Source organism: Macrotis lagotis, chromosome 2, assembly GCF_037893015.1.
Source record: "Macrotis lagotis isolate mMagLag1 chromosome 2, bilby.v1.9.chrom.fasta, whole genome shotgun sequence".
Classification (NCBI taxonomy): domain Eukaryota; kingdom Metazoa; phylum Chordata; class Mammalia; order Peramelemorphia; family Peramelidae; genus Macrotis; species Macrotis lagotis.
Genome location: NC_133659.1, coordinates 263,704,549 through 263,721,243, shown reverse-complemented (window position 1 = coordinate 263,721,243; position 16,695 = coordinate 263,704,549). Strand labels below are relative to the sequence as shown.

The 16,695-nt window shown below is 36.6% G+C and overlaps 1 protein-coding gene across 5 annotated transcripts in view; it reads right to left on the bottom strand.

Annotated features, from left to right (window-relative positions):
* Positions 1-5,313: 5,313 nt before the first annotated feature.
* The window catches only part of RAP1B (RAP1B, member of RAS oncogene family), a 60,395-nt gene continuing 49,013 nt past the window's right edge, over positions 5,314-16,695 (bottom strand). For all 5 annotated transcript variants that reach the window (XM_074226096.1, XM_074226095.1, XM_074226092.1 and 2 more), the window contains 3 exons: positions 8,386-8,529; positions 7,666-7,781; positions 5,314-6,636 (listed from right to left, as the gene is read on the bottom strand). In XM_074226096.1, the coding sequence (XP_074082197.1) occupies positions 7,695-7,781; positions 8,386-8,529 (231 nt within the window). In that variant the 3' untranslated portion in view covers positions 5,314-6,636; positions 7,666-7,694. The remainder of the gene's footprint in view (positions 6,637-7,665; positions 7,782-8,385; positions 8,530-16,695) is intronic.

Genomic DNA, 16,695 nt, shown 5'->3' with positions numbered 1-16,695 from the left:
ATGGGGTTAAGTGACTTGCCCAAGGTCACACAGCTAGGTAACTATTAAGTGTCTGAGGCCTGATTTGAACTCAGGTCCTCCTGATTCCAGGGCTGAGACCCTTTTCTCCCCCACCAGACTGTGGAGAGCCTTAAATGGTCGTTTTGTAAATTTGTACTTCAACCTGGATACACCAGGAAGTCACTGTTGTACTGGAGGGCAGTGACATGGTCATATCTGTGCCTTACAAAGATGATTCAAGAAGTTATATTAAAGAATGACATGTGTATAAAATGGCAGCAGGGAGAGAAATTATTACCACACTTTCCTCGAAAGCAAGACAATTCTAATTCCAACTAGTCAAAACTAGAATTTTAAAGCTTGATGGGGCATTTGGTCTGCAGTACAATTTCCTCAATTTAAAGTTGAGGAAACTGACTATAGATTAACAGAGTGATTAGCTGAGACTATGATCCAAGTCATCTGACTGGACAATTAAGTCCAAGATTTTATTCAAAATTTTTCTTCATTAGCTATTTTTACAGGGGCATTAGAACATTTTTAAAAAAGTACACTGAACTTGACCACTTTTCGGTTCTTAGAAAGTAATAGGGAGGGCTAGGTGGCGCATTGGATAGAGCACTGGCCCTGGAGTCAGGAGTACCTGAATTCGAATCTGACCTTGGACATTTAATAATTACCTAGCTGTGCGGCCACTTAACCCCATTTGCCTTGCAAAAACCTAAATAACAACAACAGTAATAATAATAATAATACATCAACATGCAGGAAAAAAACTTTCCTGTTTTTCACTAGCACTCAGGATGAAACTAGATTCTACTCATCATAGCTGAAAGACAATGAGTTAATTGGTTTACAAACATACATTTTTGAGCTTCTCCCAACACCAGTGTGCCTTACAATTCACTTTTCAAAGGTCAGGTAATAATGTTTTAAGTTGAGCTCCAAAAACAGATTGAATGGTAGCCAACTAAACTATTAAAAGAACTTACCCTTAGTGTTAGAAAGTATGCTAAACACAAGAAATCAGAGAGGCATAATCAGATCTTACTCTCAAGAAGCATACCTCCAGAATAAAAGGAAATTAGGTACATAGAAAAACATACAGAGCAAATAAAGTTAATCTGAAAGAAAGCATTAGTTAGCTGGGTGGGTGGGTAGAGGAAGAGGTGGAACCTAGGAAAAACTGCAGAATTTGAAGCCAGGAAAACTCAAATGGACCTAGAATTCCAGTAATGATACCCAGCTGGTTGAAAGGCAGAGATATATTAGAGGAACTCCTACCTTGGCCAGTATGGCTAGGTGGCAAAATACTTGGGGAGAGAATGGAAAAACAGGAAGGGGTCATGTTATGAAGAGCTTTAACTGAGAGAGATTTATATTTGGTTCTAGAGATTAATGGTAAACTGGAACTCATTAAACAGGAGGGTGACAAGAGTTTTATTTACACAATGAGGAGATCCCCTTTATAACTCAATGGAGAGTGAAATAGGGAGAACTGAGGTAGGTAGGGAGATCAAGTAAAATGGCTGTAGTGTGGACCTGATTATATGAATGCACAAGGGTTGTTAAGGTAAAAAACATTAGGACTTCTCAAGAGATTAACTATATGGGTAAGAGTAAGAGACAAGGATAACACCAAGTTGATTAGAAAAATGATAGAGGTGTCTTCAACAGTAACTGGGGGGGGGGGCGGGCTGCCTAAACTCAAATCCAGCCTCTAACACCTATTAGCTGGGTGACCCTAAGCAAGTCCCCTGAGCCCCACTGCCTCCCTCCCATCCCACCCCCCAAAAATCAGGGGAGATATAGATTTGCTTGTAGACACAGATAAGGCACCAATATTCAGAAAGGAAAGACGAGCGAGTATGATAGAGCAATCTGCTGGAAAAGTTGGGAGGATGAGATCAAGTGCACATGTAGCAAAGGCAGTATTCCTTTTGTTCATGTGAGATAGTTGGACATTGGAAAAGTGTGATTGGAGAAAAATGGAAGGATAAGGAAGGTTGGACAAGTATAGTGTAAAATCAAGTTGGTTCACAAAGGGCAAATGGAAAGATTTGGGACAACTAGGTGATGAGGTAGGTAGTGTACTGGGCCTAGAGTCAGAAGACTCATCTTCCTGAATTAAAATATAACTTCAGACTTTTACTTGCTGTGTGACCCTGGGCAAGTAATTTAACCCTATTTGCCTCAGACCCTCATCTGTAAAATGAACTGGAGAAATAAATAATATGCCATTCCAGTGTCTTTACCAAGAAAATTTCAAAAGGAGTCATAAAAAAAGTTAGCCATCAATGAAGTGACCAAACAAAAATAGAAAGAAAAGAAATAAGTCTGTGACTTTGATAAGAAGTGAAGGATGGGGAGGAATAAAGATCCCTGTGAGGATAAAGAAATCATGAGACAGAGATGACATCATAAAGACATTGTGATCAAAAAAGGGTATTTCAGAATGGTGGTGTGCCAATATCACAAGATGCCATCTCAAATCAAGGATATGATCATTTCTGTGTAGATAAGGTAGAATGTGGAAGAACTCATAGGGCTCAAGTAGACTGAGGAACTAAAGATAAAAAGAGTATTCATCCAACTAATAATATATAAGCTGAAGTCCCTGAATATCAGGGCAGAAAATGGGAAGAATAGAAAGACTAAGGTAAACACTGAACTCAATGAGGAAGGAAGAATAGTATCCTGAGGAACCTAGATATAACTGCCAACAAAATATGAAATTAGTGATAAATTTGGATAGCGTGATGCTCAAAGCAAAGTTTACTTAAAGTGGTGAAGATTGTCTGGAAATGGCATTATGAACCAAGGACTAACCCAACTCCCTGACCACAACTAGCATGCTGAAAGATATTAGTGTTAACCTGGACTGGAAAGTGAACTTGTGGGGGTTAGAAATCTTGTCTCAGTGAAGGCTAGAATATTTAAGGAGTATGACAAAAATATAAGATTTAAGATTAAAGATTGTTAATTGTGCAGCAGCCATTTCATAGAGCACGGTGTAAGGGGTTGGGTAGATCTGGAGTGGGACATTAGTGGGTTTGAGTTAAGGTGGATGCAGGCATGAGGGAATGGAAAGTCAAGGAGAATCACAGTGTGTCACTTTTGTACAAGTCTAAATAAGTCAAGCACCACCACATGGTCACCCCCAAACCCTACAAAAATAACTTTAAGTGGATGAATTTTATAATTAACTCCCTTGATGCTGGTTAATCTGGTTTGAGAACAACTTCTTGAGAAAAAAGAAAAACCTAACTTGTAGATGAAAAATTGCTCAACTTAAGTCTCTTTTATATTTTCAAAATTTAAAAAAGCCTAGAATAAGGAAATCAGAAATTGAATTCAATTTAAACTCGAGCATTAAAAAAATCTGTAACACTTTTGTTTCAACTCAAGACTGCAAGTCCTCCAAGGAAAGAATTTTATAATTCAAGGTTTTCTTAAAAGAACTCATAATGTAAAGTAGCTATTCTAACAAAAAAGCAAAGATGTGATATTATATTGTTACATACAATTAAAAAACCAAGTAAAATATTTTTTTCCCTAAAATTAAGAGTGTCTTTAGGGATCTGAAGATGAATTGATAAATTTGCTTTTAGCTAGTAGGCAAATATTTTATCCATTGCCAGGAGAGATGCCATCTCAAATATTTATATTCTTATAAACTTCAGTTACTCTGTATGGGACAGAATAGTACTTTTTGCCAAACCACCAATTTGTTATTATCAACACTTAAAAAAAAACTTTTCTGGAGTATACAGAAGGTTTTTCCCACTTCCTTAAACAATTTGATGAAATGCTTCCTGTAATAGTAATACCTCTGGGTAATCCTAAAATGCAGGCCTATAAAAATAGATTTACAGAGGATTTTATTTACAACTAAATACAACTCCTTCATGAATGTTAAATCTTCCATGAGAAAAAATTTTTTAGATATCATTTATTTTTTTATTTTAGATTTTCAAGGCAATGGGTTTAAGTGGCTTGCCCAAGGCCACATGGCTAGGTAATTATTAAGTGTCTGAGGTCAGGTTTGAACCCAGGTACTCCTGACTGCAAGGCCAGTGCTCTATTCACTGCACCACCTAGCCGCCCCTTAGACATCATTTATTAACCCCCGCCAAAACCAACCCAAAACAAAATCTCAGAAGAATTACCATCTAAAATCAGTTCAACTAGTAATTAAAAAGAAAAAAAAATCCATTAAACATGCACTTGCTTTTTTAACTTTTCAATATTGGAATTTTTTCCCCCTCATATTTTATGCCTTTCACCCCCCCCATAAGTCACCTGTCACCGCCCCCCCCCCCACATTAAACTATTATTCACCTGTAATGTCTAGGCTTAGACTAGTAGAAAGGGACCTGATATGTCACATGTTCTAAACACTCTCTAACTCTATTTTAACAGATGAGGGATCCAAGAGTTAAGACTTGAACTCATCTGGAGGACATGTTAAGAAATAAATAAATATTACTCTCCCACTCAGCACTTATTTCTTTTAAAATACCATCCCAAATGCTCCGGTTTTTATTAGAGAAATCACTTATTTCTTTTGGCTATTTAAATGGTACTCATCCCTTTAACTGTAAGGAAACAAAAATAAGAAAGCCTGAGCTTGAATTTCAGCTTTCCTCTCCCTACTATCACCTGGCTGACTGTAGGAAGATTATGGGAACTTTTCTGGACTTCAAGTGCTTCAATTATGAAAATGATAGGACTGTATTGGGACGACTGCTCAATCCTTATTCTTATTCCTCAAAACTTAAGCTATGAAGACATCTTACAACAGTCTACTCCAATAGTACAGACATGGAGACTATGCTTAAATCAGAGCATTTCTCCTATTAGGAGTTGATATTCTTATAAATCTGATTGCTCTGAAGACTCAACTTGCAGTGCTTTTCACAAATGAGTAACAAAATACAGTACATCTTTAAGACGAAGAAAACCTTCTTTTCATCTTGAAAGAAAGCAGTTCATATGTCCACTTCATTCAAATACCTTTATAACCAAATATGCTAAGTATAACTTCATCCTATAGGAAAACAATAAAGTAACTGTGTCAAGAACTATATTACCACCTACTGATACTCTCCAAAATAACTGCCAAACGTGACCAAAAAATTTTGAATATTGCTTAAATTACAAAATGCTTTCCCCAAGGAAAAATTTAAAGGTGGCTATGTGGATACTCAAATATTATCAAACAAAATATGACATCTTCCATTCCTGCCATTACTGAGAACTTGGCTTGCCCAGATGTTAAATTATGAAACCACACTGTGCAGAATGCACCCATTACATTTAAAAAAGTTAAACCCATATTTATTTACTAGCACTGTTAAAACATTACACAAAACATTCAAATGGCAGATAATTATAATGCAAGCCCTTGCATGGCAATCCAAATTTATTGAACTACTGATGCTAAGTTATACAAAATTGCACCACTTTAATTAAGGCTTTTAGTTTACATTTGGCCACCTCAAAGTAGTTGTAACATTAGGCTGGTCAATTTAAATACTGTGGCTCCCTGTTGGATATACACACAATCTTTACACCCAAACGTTAAATGCATACAAAGCAACAAGGCATTGTTAAATAAATCAGCAAAAAGTTAGTTACTGCAACTTAAGCCCTGTGACCAATTACACATGATTAAAATTACTTCCCACATTCACATCCACAGTACTCTTCCACCATTTAACATTTCAACCAAAAGTTACACATGTGAAACAATCACTAACAGGCAAAAGTACTAAACCTGCATATTTGGTATTGCAAATACACTTATGCATGAGCAAGCAAGGGATTCACAGTGAGAATCTACAGCTGCAGAAGCCTGGAAATGATTTACAAAATTGTTAAATCATTAAAAAATTATCTGAAAATATACACTTCTTGTTGTAGACCCCCACTGTACACACAACTATAAACATTGTTCCCTATGTAAACAAAAAGGAAACATACAATAAAGATTGAAAAGTCTGGACATTTCCTTCCCAACAGATACTAAAGGCAACGTCTTTTATCTAAGACATTATACTGAGAGGACTATCTTATTTTTAAAGACAAGATCACTGTCTCCACAGGTTTTTCAAAAAATTTAAAAAAACTATATAGCTGTGTTAATCAAAGCGCCTTTGTATAATGATGAATGACCTTGTATTTCTTTTAAAAAAATTACAATAAGCTACAAATATCAAAAAAGCAAAGTTATCTGGAGTAGTCTATATAAGAGCTCTTTGGACTTTCTTTTATTATGCTAAAATAGTGGTGCTTTCAGAATTTCCATGATTGTACTCTCCAATAGAAAGCATGGGGCATGTTAAAGTATACAGTACACCATTTTCATACATGTACAACGTTGGTGGATGAACAATGTCTCTTAGCAAATAACACTGGATGTAGCCTCTGGTTTTACCAGTTGCATACTTAGACTATTATAAGTAAAAATCTCTCCGTGACACTGCAAAGTGATTAGAATGTGCAAACTGATATAGTAGCTTTCATCCACTTCTTAAAGGGTACCACCACAGGAAAGTCCGCTTAAGATGTTGATAGGTTTAATAAAGTTGGAATGCTGCTGGCACTGTTGAATTGGGCAACAGTTCTTCAGACCTGAAAGAATGAAGAAATTCTCTGAAATCCTTGAGGATCACATTGTCAATGGCTATATAAAGAAATCTCAACAATTTCATTTTAAGTATTTTTTCTTCTTATGGCATCTATTTGTAGAATTACCATGCAAACTTCTGAGCAATTTTTTCATTGTCTAATCTAGGCCCACTGTTATTTGGCACCATGAGCTGTCAGTGGAGAATAGAAATAAACTTGAATTTCTATTTAGAAGATCCAGCTAAGTGACTTCCTGCATGAACTTGGGCAAGTCAAACACTCTGCTTTCTTATAAGTAAAATGAGATTCTCTATTTTGCTTCTATGTCCTGTTATCACAGGAAATACTTTTCAATATCATACTTTAAAAGGCTAAGGTCTATATTTCCCAATATTTAAACATGATCTTAATATTTTGCTTAGGTCAAAGGGAAAGTTTTGGCATAGGACATAGCAAATAAATTTAAATGGGCTACAAAGAATGTGAGATCATATGACAATACTTAAAGGATATTCTCCCTCAAAAGCATTAACGAATATTTAAAATAAAAAACCCAAACCAACCATCAAAACCATGCTATTATTGAAATGCATGAAAAACGAGATCATTAGCTTCACAAATGCCATTAGAACATTAGTATAATGAACATTAATGGAGATAATCCAAAATTATAAATCAAAGCACAGAATAGATTTTAGAAATTTTCAGCTAAGAGACCAACTTACACACAATAACTCATCCTTGCCACTGGCCAGATAGGACTTCTTGTTTTGCTCTGCTGGTAAAATACTGTACTAGTTTAATGATCATTCATTTTTTTTTCCCCAAAAGGTTTTTGCAAGGCAAATGGGGTTAAGTGGCTTGCCCAAGGCCATACAGCTAGGTAATTATTAAACGTCTGAGACCGGATTTGAACCCAGGTACTCCTGACTCCAGGGCTCGTGCTTTATCCACTACGCCACCTAGCTGCCCCCGATCATTCTTTCTGAGGTAAAAAAAATTCTTTTAGGAAAGAAGTATCACTGAACATACCTGGCTCAGAGCTACAATGCATCTGTATATTAAAGCAACTGACACGAGGACTTTTTACGTGCCTTCCCAGGTACTGGAGTTTTTCTGTTAATTTGCCGGACTAGGTCATAAAAGATCTGCAAATACAAATGTGTGATTCAGTGAACAAATAAAATGAAAATAATGCACGATTTGTTCACCATACTACAATCGACTCAAGAAAACCAACATTTATCTTTTAACAACCTGAAAGCAAGTTTCTCTGTCTGCTCTAAGGTATCTTGAAGAGCATCTAATTTTATTAAGATAGTGCCCAGGGTTGACATTCCAGGGCAATATTTACGGTCTCTTTTTTAAAGAGGCAAGGAAAGAATTTCTTCCCTTGATGCTTCACTATGGAGTGAAGATCATTCAGTCTTCACAGGCTATGCCCTGGAAACGTAGTCTGTTGGACCTGACCCTGGAAAGTTTGTTGATGCTGGAAGGGAGTCTCCTAGAAGAGAACTAGCTAAATTCAAAGAAGATCATCACCAAGTTGCCCTCATGAAGATGATTTCTGGACATAAAACTTCTCCTAAGTTGCAATCCAATTTACAGATGAAGGACTTGTATCAGGAAATCACTGATCCTTGAGGTATTGAGGAAAAATCCTAAAAACTCCCTAAAAAACTTTCCTGGTTATTTTACAGCATATTTTTCCTCTTATATTTAAATCTTCAAAAATATAGTTATCAGTCTTACCTCATTAACGTTTATCTTTGATTTAGCAGAAGATTCTAAGAATGCACAGTTGTTCCATTGTCTTGCTAGGTTCTGTCCTTGTTCTTTTCCTACAACTCTTTCATCTTCCAAATCACACTTATTACCCACAAGAATCATTGGCACCTGAAAAGCCATTTTTGAGAGATTTGTCAAATGGATTCCAAAATATATAGGAATGAAAATCACAAAGTTTAAGTCTTTAAGTTTTGAAATAAAATTTTAAAACAATTAGAGGTCTCTAAATGGATTATTCCTCTTATAAACATTTTCACTCCAGGTATAAGTTGCAGCATTTGGAGTCAGGAAGCACTTAGAGATCATTTTATCCACATCCCTTCATTTTATAGATGAGGAAACTAATACCAGAGATGAAATAACAGAAATAGCAAGCAGCACAACTGAAAAGCAAACCCAGGCCTCCTGACCAAATTTAGAGCCATTTCCACCTTAGTATATCACTTGGCATCTTTTAGAAGCAGATTTATTTTTTATAGATTGCAAGGTAAACTAAAAATTTGAGGCTACACAATTTGACTTAAGACAAATAGAACCATTAGTATTTTGTCAATGCGAATGTATTTAAAGCACCCTGGACACTGTATAACAAAAGTACACTATTAGTTACAAATGATAATTATCCAAATAGCTTTGCAGCCCCCCCTTCTCATGATTTATATTTATTTACTAGTAAATACAATTATTTACTAGTAAACTCCAAATGCTGTTGCAAAAGAGTCTGAATACAGACTGAAGCATCCTTTTTCTTAAAAACTTTATTTTTCCTGAGTTTTCTCTTCTTTTGGGGGAGGGGGGTTAGGTTTACTTTTACAAGGTGACTATTGTGGTAATATTATTCATGACTACATTTTTAACCTATATAAAAATTTGCTTTCTCAATGAGGGGGAGTAGAGAGGAAGAAGGAAAAGAATTCAGAACTCAAGAGTTTTAAAAGTGAATTTTTTCATATAACCAAGGGTAAAATAAACTAAAATAAATTAAAAGAGAGAGGAATCCCGTCCACAGCTGGGCACCTTTGTTGCTATGTCTCATGTACAAGATCAGTTAGTGGTTTTTAAAACAAAAAAAAAAGGGGGGGGATTTTCCTGCTTCACTACTTCCATGGCTTTGTAAGACAGTTAAAAAGAATATGCTCAGTCTCAAAATGTATCTCTCTCTCCCCAAGCAGGTATGCTACCTTATTGTGATAATTAGCCTTTTCCTTCCCAGATAAGAATAAATTTGGCTAGAACAGCAGACTATACATCTTTATCAAGAGTTATCTATATACTTCAGAAAGATTCAGAGTGGTTTGTTCATTCATGAGCCTAAAAAGAATAATTAGGCTTAGGGGCGGCTAGGTGGCGCAGTGGATGGAGCACTGGCCTTGGAGTCAGGAGTACCTGAGTTCAAATCTGGCCTCAGACACTTAATAATTACCTAGTTGTGTGGCCTTGGGCAAGCCACTTAACCCCATTGCCTTGCAAAAATCTAAAAAAAAAAAAAGAATAATTAGGCTTATTGTAGGCCACTACTAAACTCATATACACTTAATTGTATATTTATAATCTAGTAAGAAAATTCAAGGGGATTAGGCAATGTTTAGTAAAGGGAAAAAAAATCACCCATTTTTCATCCCCCACCCCAGAAATGTCTGACAACTGTTAAGTTATTCGACTGATTTATATTCATCATTTATAAAATATTGTCTCACCATTACTAGAACTCTGGTACTGTTGTTTTATGATGCTCCCATCATAATGGGAACCAATTAGTAGATAGCAATCTATATAACCATAACTGGTTTCTATTTGACAGTGCTAAGGGCTTAGGTGGTAGGAACTTTCTCAACCAGGTCTTTAGTAGCTGTGACTCCCCTCAATGATGTCTACAAGGACTGAGACATAAGCAGGGCTACTGGTACGGTTAGCAGGGTTTCTTCTGGGGCTCAGTGGCTATCTCAGTCAGGCTCTGAAGAAGTGGTAGCTTAACTCTCCTGAAGGCAAATGATCTTGGTGGTGACAAGGCTTTAGTTTGATGGCAAGGAGCAGTGGGGGCAGGGGGGGTGCTACGTTTTCAGGGTTCTTAGGCTTATATATACATCAATGGCAGGTAGTCAGGACTTAAGTATTGGTGTAAATGGCACACCCTTTCCCCCCAAAGTCTGGTTTCCACAAAGACTGAAACAAAGGCTGAACTGTAAGCAGATTTTCAAAAATATTTTAAAATTTTCCTTTGCCTGGCCCTATGCCCAGAAATAGAGGAAATCCCTCTTCCTCCTAACACTGTTTTGTGTCCAGAGAGGAGAGGAAGCTACTCTTCCTTCTAAACTGTATGGCCTTCCCATTTCTAGAACTCAAAAGTTCAACTGCTTCACAGATTAAATAGGCTTTTGTGACATAGACTGAGAAACCATAAAGGCCAACAGCCTTTCTTTGAAGAAAATGTATTCAGTATCCTCAGCAAATGACTTGGAATTTTCTTTTGCAATATAGTACTTGTAAGTTGAGGACTACCTATTCTTTCACAATCATTTGCTCCCTGCCCTCAGCAATCTGCTCTTTTACAACTAGCTGGGATAAAATTTAAAGAATATGCTGGACTAGAGAATCAAAGATATTCTGAGAGAAAATCACTTTTGAATATAGTCATTTAAAGAATATAAAGATTCAAATTCAGTTCAATAGTAGAAAAGACTTGGCTAAGTTTTGTTTTCAGTTTTTTTTTTTGCAAGGCAATGGGGTTAAGTGGCTTGCCCAAGGCCACACAGCTAGGTAATTATTAAGTGTCTGAGACTGGATTTGAACCCAGGTACTCCTGACTCCAGGGTCGGTCCTCTATTCACTGTGCCACCTAGTCACCCGTGGCTAAGTTTTAAAAAACCAAACCAAACTTCCCAAAAGTAGTGTGAGATGAAAGGGATTAGACTACATTAAACTAATTCAAAAACCTTAAGTTTAGCAATCCTTGAGAATAAAAGTCAAAGATTATTCAGTGTCTAGTAAACTGGATTAATCAGATAGAGATCAGGAATGACTTAGAAATGAAAGGGAGACTTGTTGAACACTCTCCCAGAAGAAATGAAAATATATTAAAAACCAATATGTTTAATTAAGAAGCCTGGTACTGGGGAAAAACCCCACAAAAAACATTTTATACTCCATTTATAGTTCAAGGTTATTTAATTCTAAGTTCCTTTACTGTTTCAATTAGCTGAATGAAAAAATTCTTTACACTATTTCCAACTTAATACTATATAACCTCCCTCCATTAAAGGTTGGTTTCCCCATATTAGGCACAAGATTAGTCCCACTTCAACTCTGTTCTTCTCCTTTCTAATTATTTCTTCTGTAGCTTTAGAAACCCCTCCTATATTTTTAGACTCCTTTAAACGTTGAATGTTTCAAAATATTTCTGCCTTCTTTTAACTTTTCTCTAAAGATATCACATCCTTTAATAACATTCCCTCTTGAAGTAGGCCAATAGAAGTTGATATAATTTCATATTCCATAGTGCTCTAATAACTAACCCTTACTCTTTCAAAGTCCATGACATTAATTCATACTCTTTTTCAACCATCCTTGAGGCAATCTTCTGCCAATGCTACTACTCTAATGTTTGTATTAAACACAGTCCCCTCCTCTATCTCTAAATCATACTTTAACATCAAACTGGAAAATGCTCAACCATCCTTATTTTCAATGACCTATATACAACACAACACAGCTATACTTGATAGCTCAGTCATACAAACTTTAAAACCTTATAAAACTGGGATGGCTAGGTGGCACAGTGGATAGATCACTGGTCCTGGAGACAGGAGTACCTAAGTTCAAATCTGGCCTCAGACACTTAATAATTACCTAGCTGTGTGGCCTTGGGCAAGCCACTTAACCCCATTGCCTTGCAAAAAACCTAAAACCTTATAAAATTATATACCCTCACCACAGCCTTTCCATCTTTCCATACTGCTTACAACAAACCAGATTTATGCTACAATCTTGACTTTCAGACTATGTTCTCTCTTCCTATTCCTGTTTACCCCTAAAATTTATTTTTTCTACTCCTATCCTGTTTGCATCCACTGCAATTTTGGTCGGATAAACTTTAGAATGAAGTCCTCACTAATTTTTTTTTGATATCATAGAAACTGAGCTTGAAAGGGTTGTCCATCAGTGCCCATCTTTCTGACCAAGACCTGAACCAGAGCTCCCTATACAACATACCTGACAAATGAGGGGGAATCCAACATCTCCTGAGTGATTAAATTTTGGATGGCTCTAATTGACTTTATTTTTTTAAATATTAAGCAAAGAACTTCTACTCAGCTCTAGCTTTTCTTCTCTTGACCAGCAAGCTGATTTCCTCTTTCATGTGATAACTTTTCAAATATGATAGCTGTCATATCTTACTCCAAAGTATGGTGTGTCTACCTATTGACTCCCCCACAACACATATTTTTGTTTGATGTTTTCTTTGTTGAAGACCAAATAAGCTTCATTTCTCAGTCACAGATATCTATTTCTCTAATTGACCCAATTAGCCCTAGTGGTAAAAAAAACAAAACAACCCCCCCCCAAAACATCAAAACTAGGAGTTTTTTCCTACATCATTTCATCCCTCTTCAAGCTTCCCAAGGTTCTCTCTTTTATTCTTCCTCCTCTTCCATTCATTAACCCTCCATTTGGGCACTCTTGGCCATCTCTTCCTTCACCCATCTCACACAAAGTAATCCATTTCTTTGCCAAGGCAAAGCTCTCTACATGCAGAAGAGGCGATCTACTAATTTTGACTTCTTCAGCACACCATCTCCTTATTATCCCAATTTTTCTCTTATCTTTAATCTTTCCCTGTCTATAGGCTGCTTTCCTACTGTCTACAAGCAACCCATGTTCTCCCCAACCTCAAAAATCCTTAACTTGCTTTGTTCACCTTTGTTATTTCCTTATGTATTTACTTTCATGGCTAAACTGTGTGAAATGGCTGTCTATACTTAGTGACTACATTATTTCTTCTCATTCTCTTAAAAACTTTCAATAGTCTGACTTCTAACCACATTAGATCCTAATGATCTGTCAAATCAAATCGTCTTTTCTCAATCCTCTTCCAACTTGAACTCTCTACAGCTTTTAATACTGTTGATAACTTTTTTCTTCTCCTAAATTTTCTCATCTTTCTAGTTTTGAGACCTAAATATTCTTCTTCTCATCTATTTACTGACTTTCCCCTACTATAGAGTATTCGCCTACTTTACAGAATGAACTCAATTTCTCTCAAGTTCTCAGTTATATGTCCTATCAATTCACTGTCCTATGCTGATCTTTCTAGCTCTACTCTTACCTGAACATTCCTCAGTCAGCTTTGCTAAATCTGCATCCTTTAAAGGACCACTAACTTTCAGATGTCTCAGCAGCTTCCATGGATGAAATTATTGTTTCTCTGCAAGTGACTCTCTCAGACTTTGTCTGGCCCTAACCTCCCAGCTTCAAAGTCTTATGTTTCCAATCTTAACCTGATATTTCTTAAACTCAACATGCCCTAAAGGTAAACTCAGGATTTCCCCCCTCTAAAGCCTTTCTTCTTTCTAGCTTCTCTATTAATACCCAAGGAAATATGCATCTCCAAGTCATTCAGGCTTGCAACCCAGGTGTCTTTCTAGACTCTTGACTTCACCTTCCATACTCAATCATTTACTAAGTGCTACTGTTTCTACCTTCATAAATTTGTAACATGTCTTGTATCCCTCCTCCTCTGATACAGGAAGCATCAGGGCCCACACTTTCATCATCTCATGCCTGGACTATTGCAATTTGATTGCTGGGGAATCTCCCTGCTTCAGTACCCCAACCACTCAACTGTCAAACTGATCTTCCCAATGCAAAGGTCTAACCTGCTCAGTCACTCCCAGGATCAAATGTAAAATCCTATTTTGTTTTAAAGACCCTTTACAACTTGGCTCTTTCTTACCTTCCCAGTTTTCACAGTATAATCTTCTCCTCATACTTGGTAATCTAGCGACAAGTGGCTTTCTCGATGTTTTTTTTCCTGTTCACCATGCCCAGCATTTTCTCCTTCCTCATCTCTAATTTTCCCTCCCTTTCTTTGTATTCCCAGACTACCCCCAGAGCCTGGCACATCAGACCCTTGTTGTTTTTTCCTTTCCTCCTCTCTCAGGATATGGGCATTTCTAAACCTAGTTTTCACCAAGACTCATCTATTTGCAATCTTGATTCTCTCTCTTCCCTACTCCACTAGAACAAGTTAGTATATAACAATATTACCTCCTGCATTCTGAACTCGCTCTCTTCTCCAATCCCTCTATCTACCTACTACCCTCAATTCTTTGTGCCTTTTCACAAACTTCTTGAAAAAGTTGCTGACTACCTTCTTCAACTCCTCTCAAATTGGCTTTCTTTGCCCCATCATTCTTTTTTTATTTAATTTTTTAATTTTTGATAGTATTTTATTTTCCCCCCAATTACATATCATGAAAATTTAAAAATTTTTTAAGAATATATTTTTCTGGGGCAGCTAGATGGTATAGTGGACAAAGCACTGGCCCTGGAGTCAGGAGTACCTGGGTTCAAATCCGGTCTCAGACACTCAATCATTACCTAGCTGTGTGGCCTTGTGGGCAAGCCACTTAACCCTGTTTGCCTTGCAAAAAAAAAAAGAATATTTTCTTTTCTTTTTGAAAAATTATATAAATATTTATTTTCCAATCATATACAATAGTATGCCTCATCATTTTCTTGCAATTGCTTTGGTTGTAATTGCTTGATGAACCAGTATCTCCGAATTCCTAAAGGACTCTTCCACCTGGATTTCCCATTGAATTCTTCTGTTCAGCTTGTCAAAATTATGTCCTCTCTACTACCAGCTCATCCTGGAAGTTCCTTCAGTTTCTGGTACCTCCTTCCCTAGAACTGCTTAACACATCTATGGCTTGTCCATGTTGATGATGTCCTTCAAAAAGCTTCTCTTCCTTCCTTCTCGACTTCAAAATTATGCTTCTTTATCAAATTTGCTGGTTAATCCAGAAACTCCTCTCAGAATATGAGAACTTCTTGCCCTGGGAAAAGCCTCAGAGAGTGGTTAGCACACTCTGAAACAGCCTTCCTCAAAACCTGTCCTTTTCTTCCCTTGTTGTGTTACTTCTGGACTTTGTGTGGTACTTACTTCGATGACAAGGCTTTTCCAGCCTCATTGAAAGCAGGGTCTGTCCTCCTTTCTGCTTCTGTTTGCATTCCTAGTGCCTTATTAATGACTTAAATTCTAGTTTCCTTCCACAGAAAGATTTTCTCCCATAAATACATGTGTCTCTTTTTACTATTAATGACCGGCACCATCAGTCTCCCATGTTTGAAACCTCAAATCCTTTTGATGATACCCCAACAACTCACATCTATTACAACTACTGCTTTAATACCAATGGCAAGTCTTTTGACCACTTGCATGGACTATTTCAACAGCCTCCTAACACACCTTCCCCTATTTACCCCCAACTCTGATGTCCTCCAATGTCAATACATATTATTCATAAATCTGGTCATGGTCCCCTCAAAGGTCCTCCTGTAAATAGAATACATTCTAATTTTATGTCATTTTAGACACTTCTCAATCTTATCTCATAAGAATAAGTCTCACCCATGAACTTCATGTTCCAACCAAGCCTACCTCTTGTTGTTCCACTTATATTTCTGGACTCCTGCCTCCCGAATTCCTATGAACACCAAAACTTAATGCTGTTTCTTTCAGGCAGCAGTACCTCCAGTTCCCCCATCTCAGATTAGATCACATCTCCCTCAAATTTTCCATGCAATGACTATTATCTGTGGTATTATTATTGTACATGTCATGAGCTAAGGCCTCACTGTCAAGTTCATGAAATTTTATCTTAAATGTGTTATTTAAACTAGCCCTTTTACATGTTCTAAATACAAAGGTGTTTAATGTTTTAATATCAGCCAGATAAATAATTTAAGGTTCAATTGCACCATTTCAGCTATAAAGAGACAAAACCAAAACACGGAAGTGCATAGGGAAAAGAGGCCCAAGCTTTTTTTTAAAATAGAACCTTGCAATTTTGATGTGACAACACCAAGTAACTACACAAGCATTTGGACTAGGCAAATTTTCTGTAAAAATATACAAATTTAAATTTTTTGGCCTAAGAGGTCATCAATTAAAGCTTAATGTATGGAAATGTGAAGAAACAAAAGCTGATCCTATATATAACTTTAGTATCCAAAAATTCATTTATGTTTAAAAAAAAAGAATGAACCCAAAAC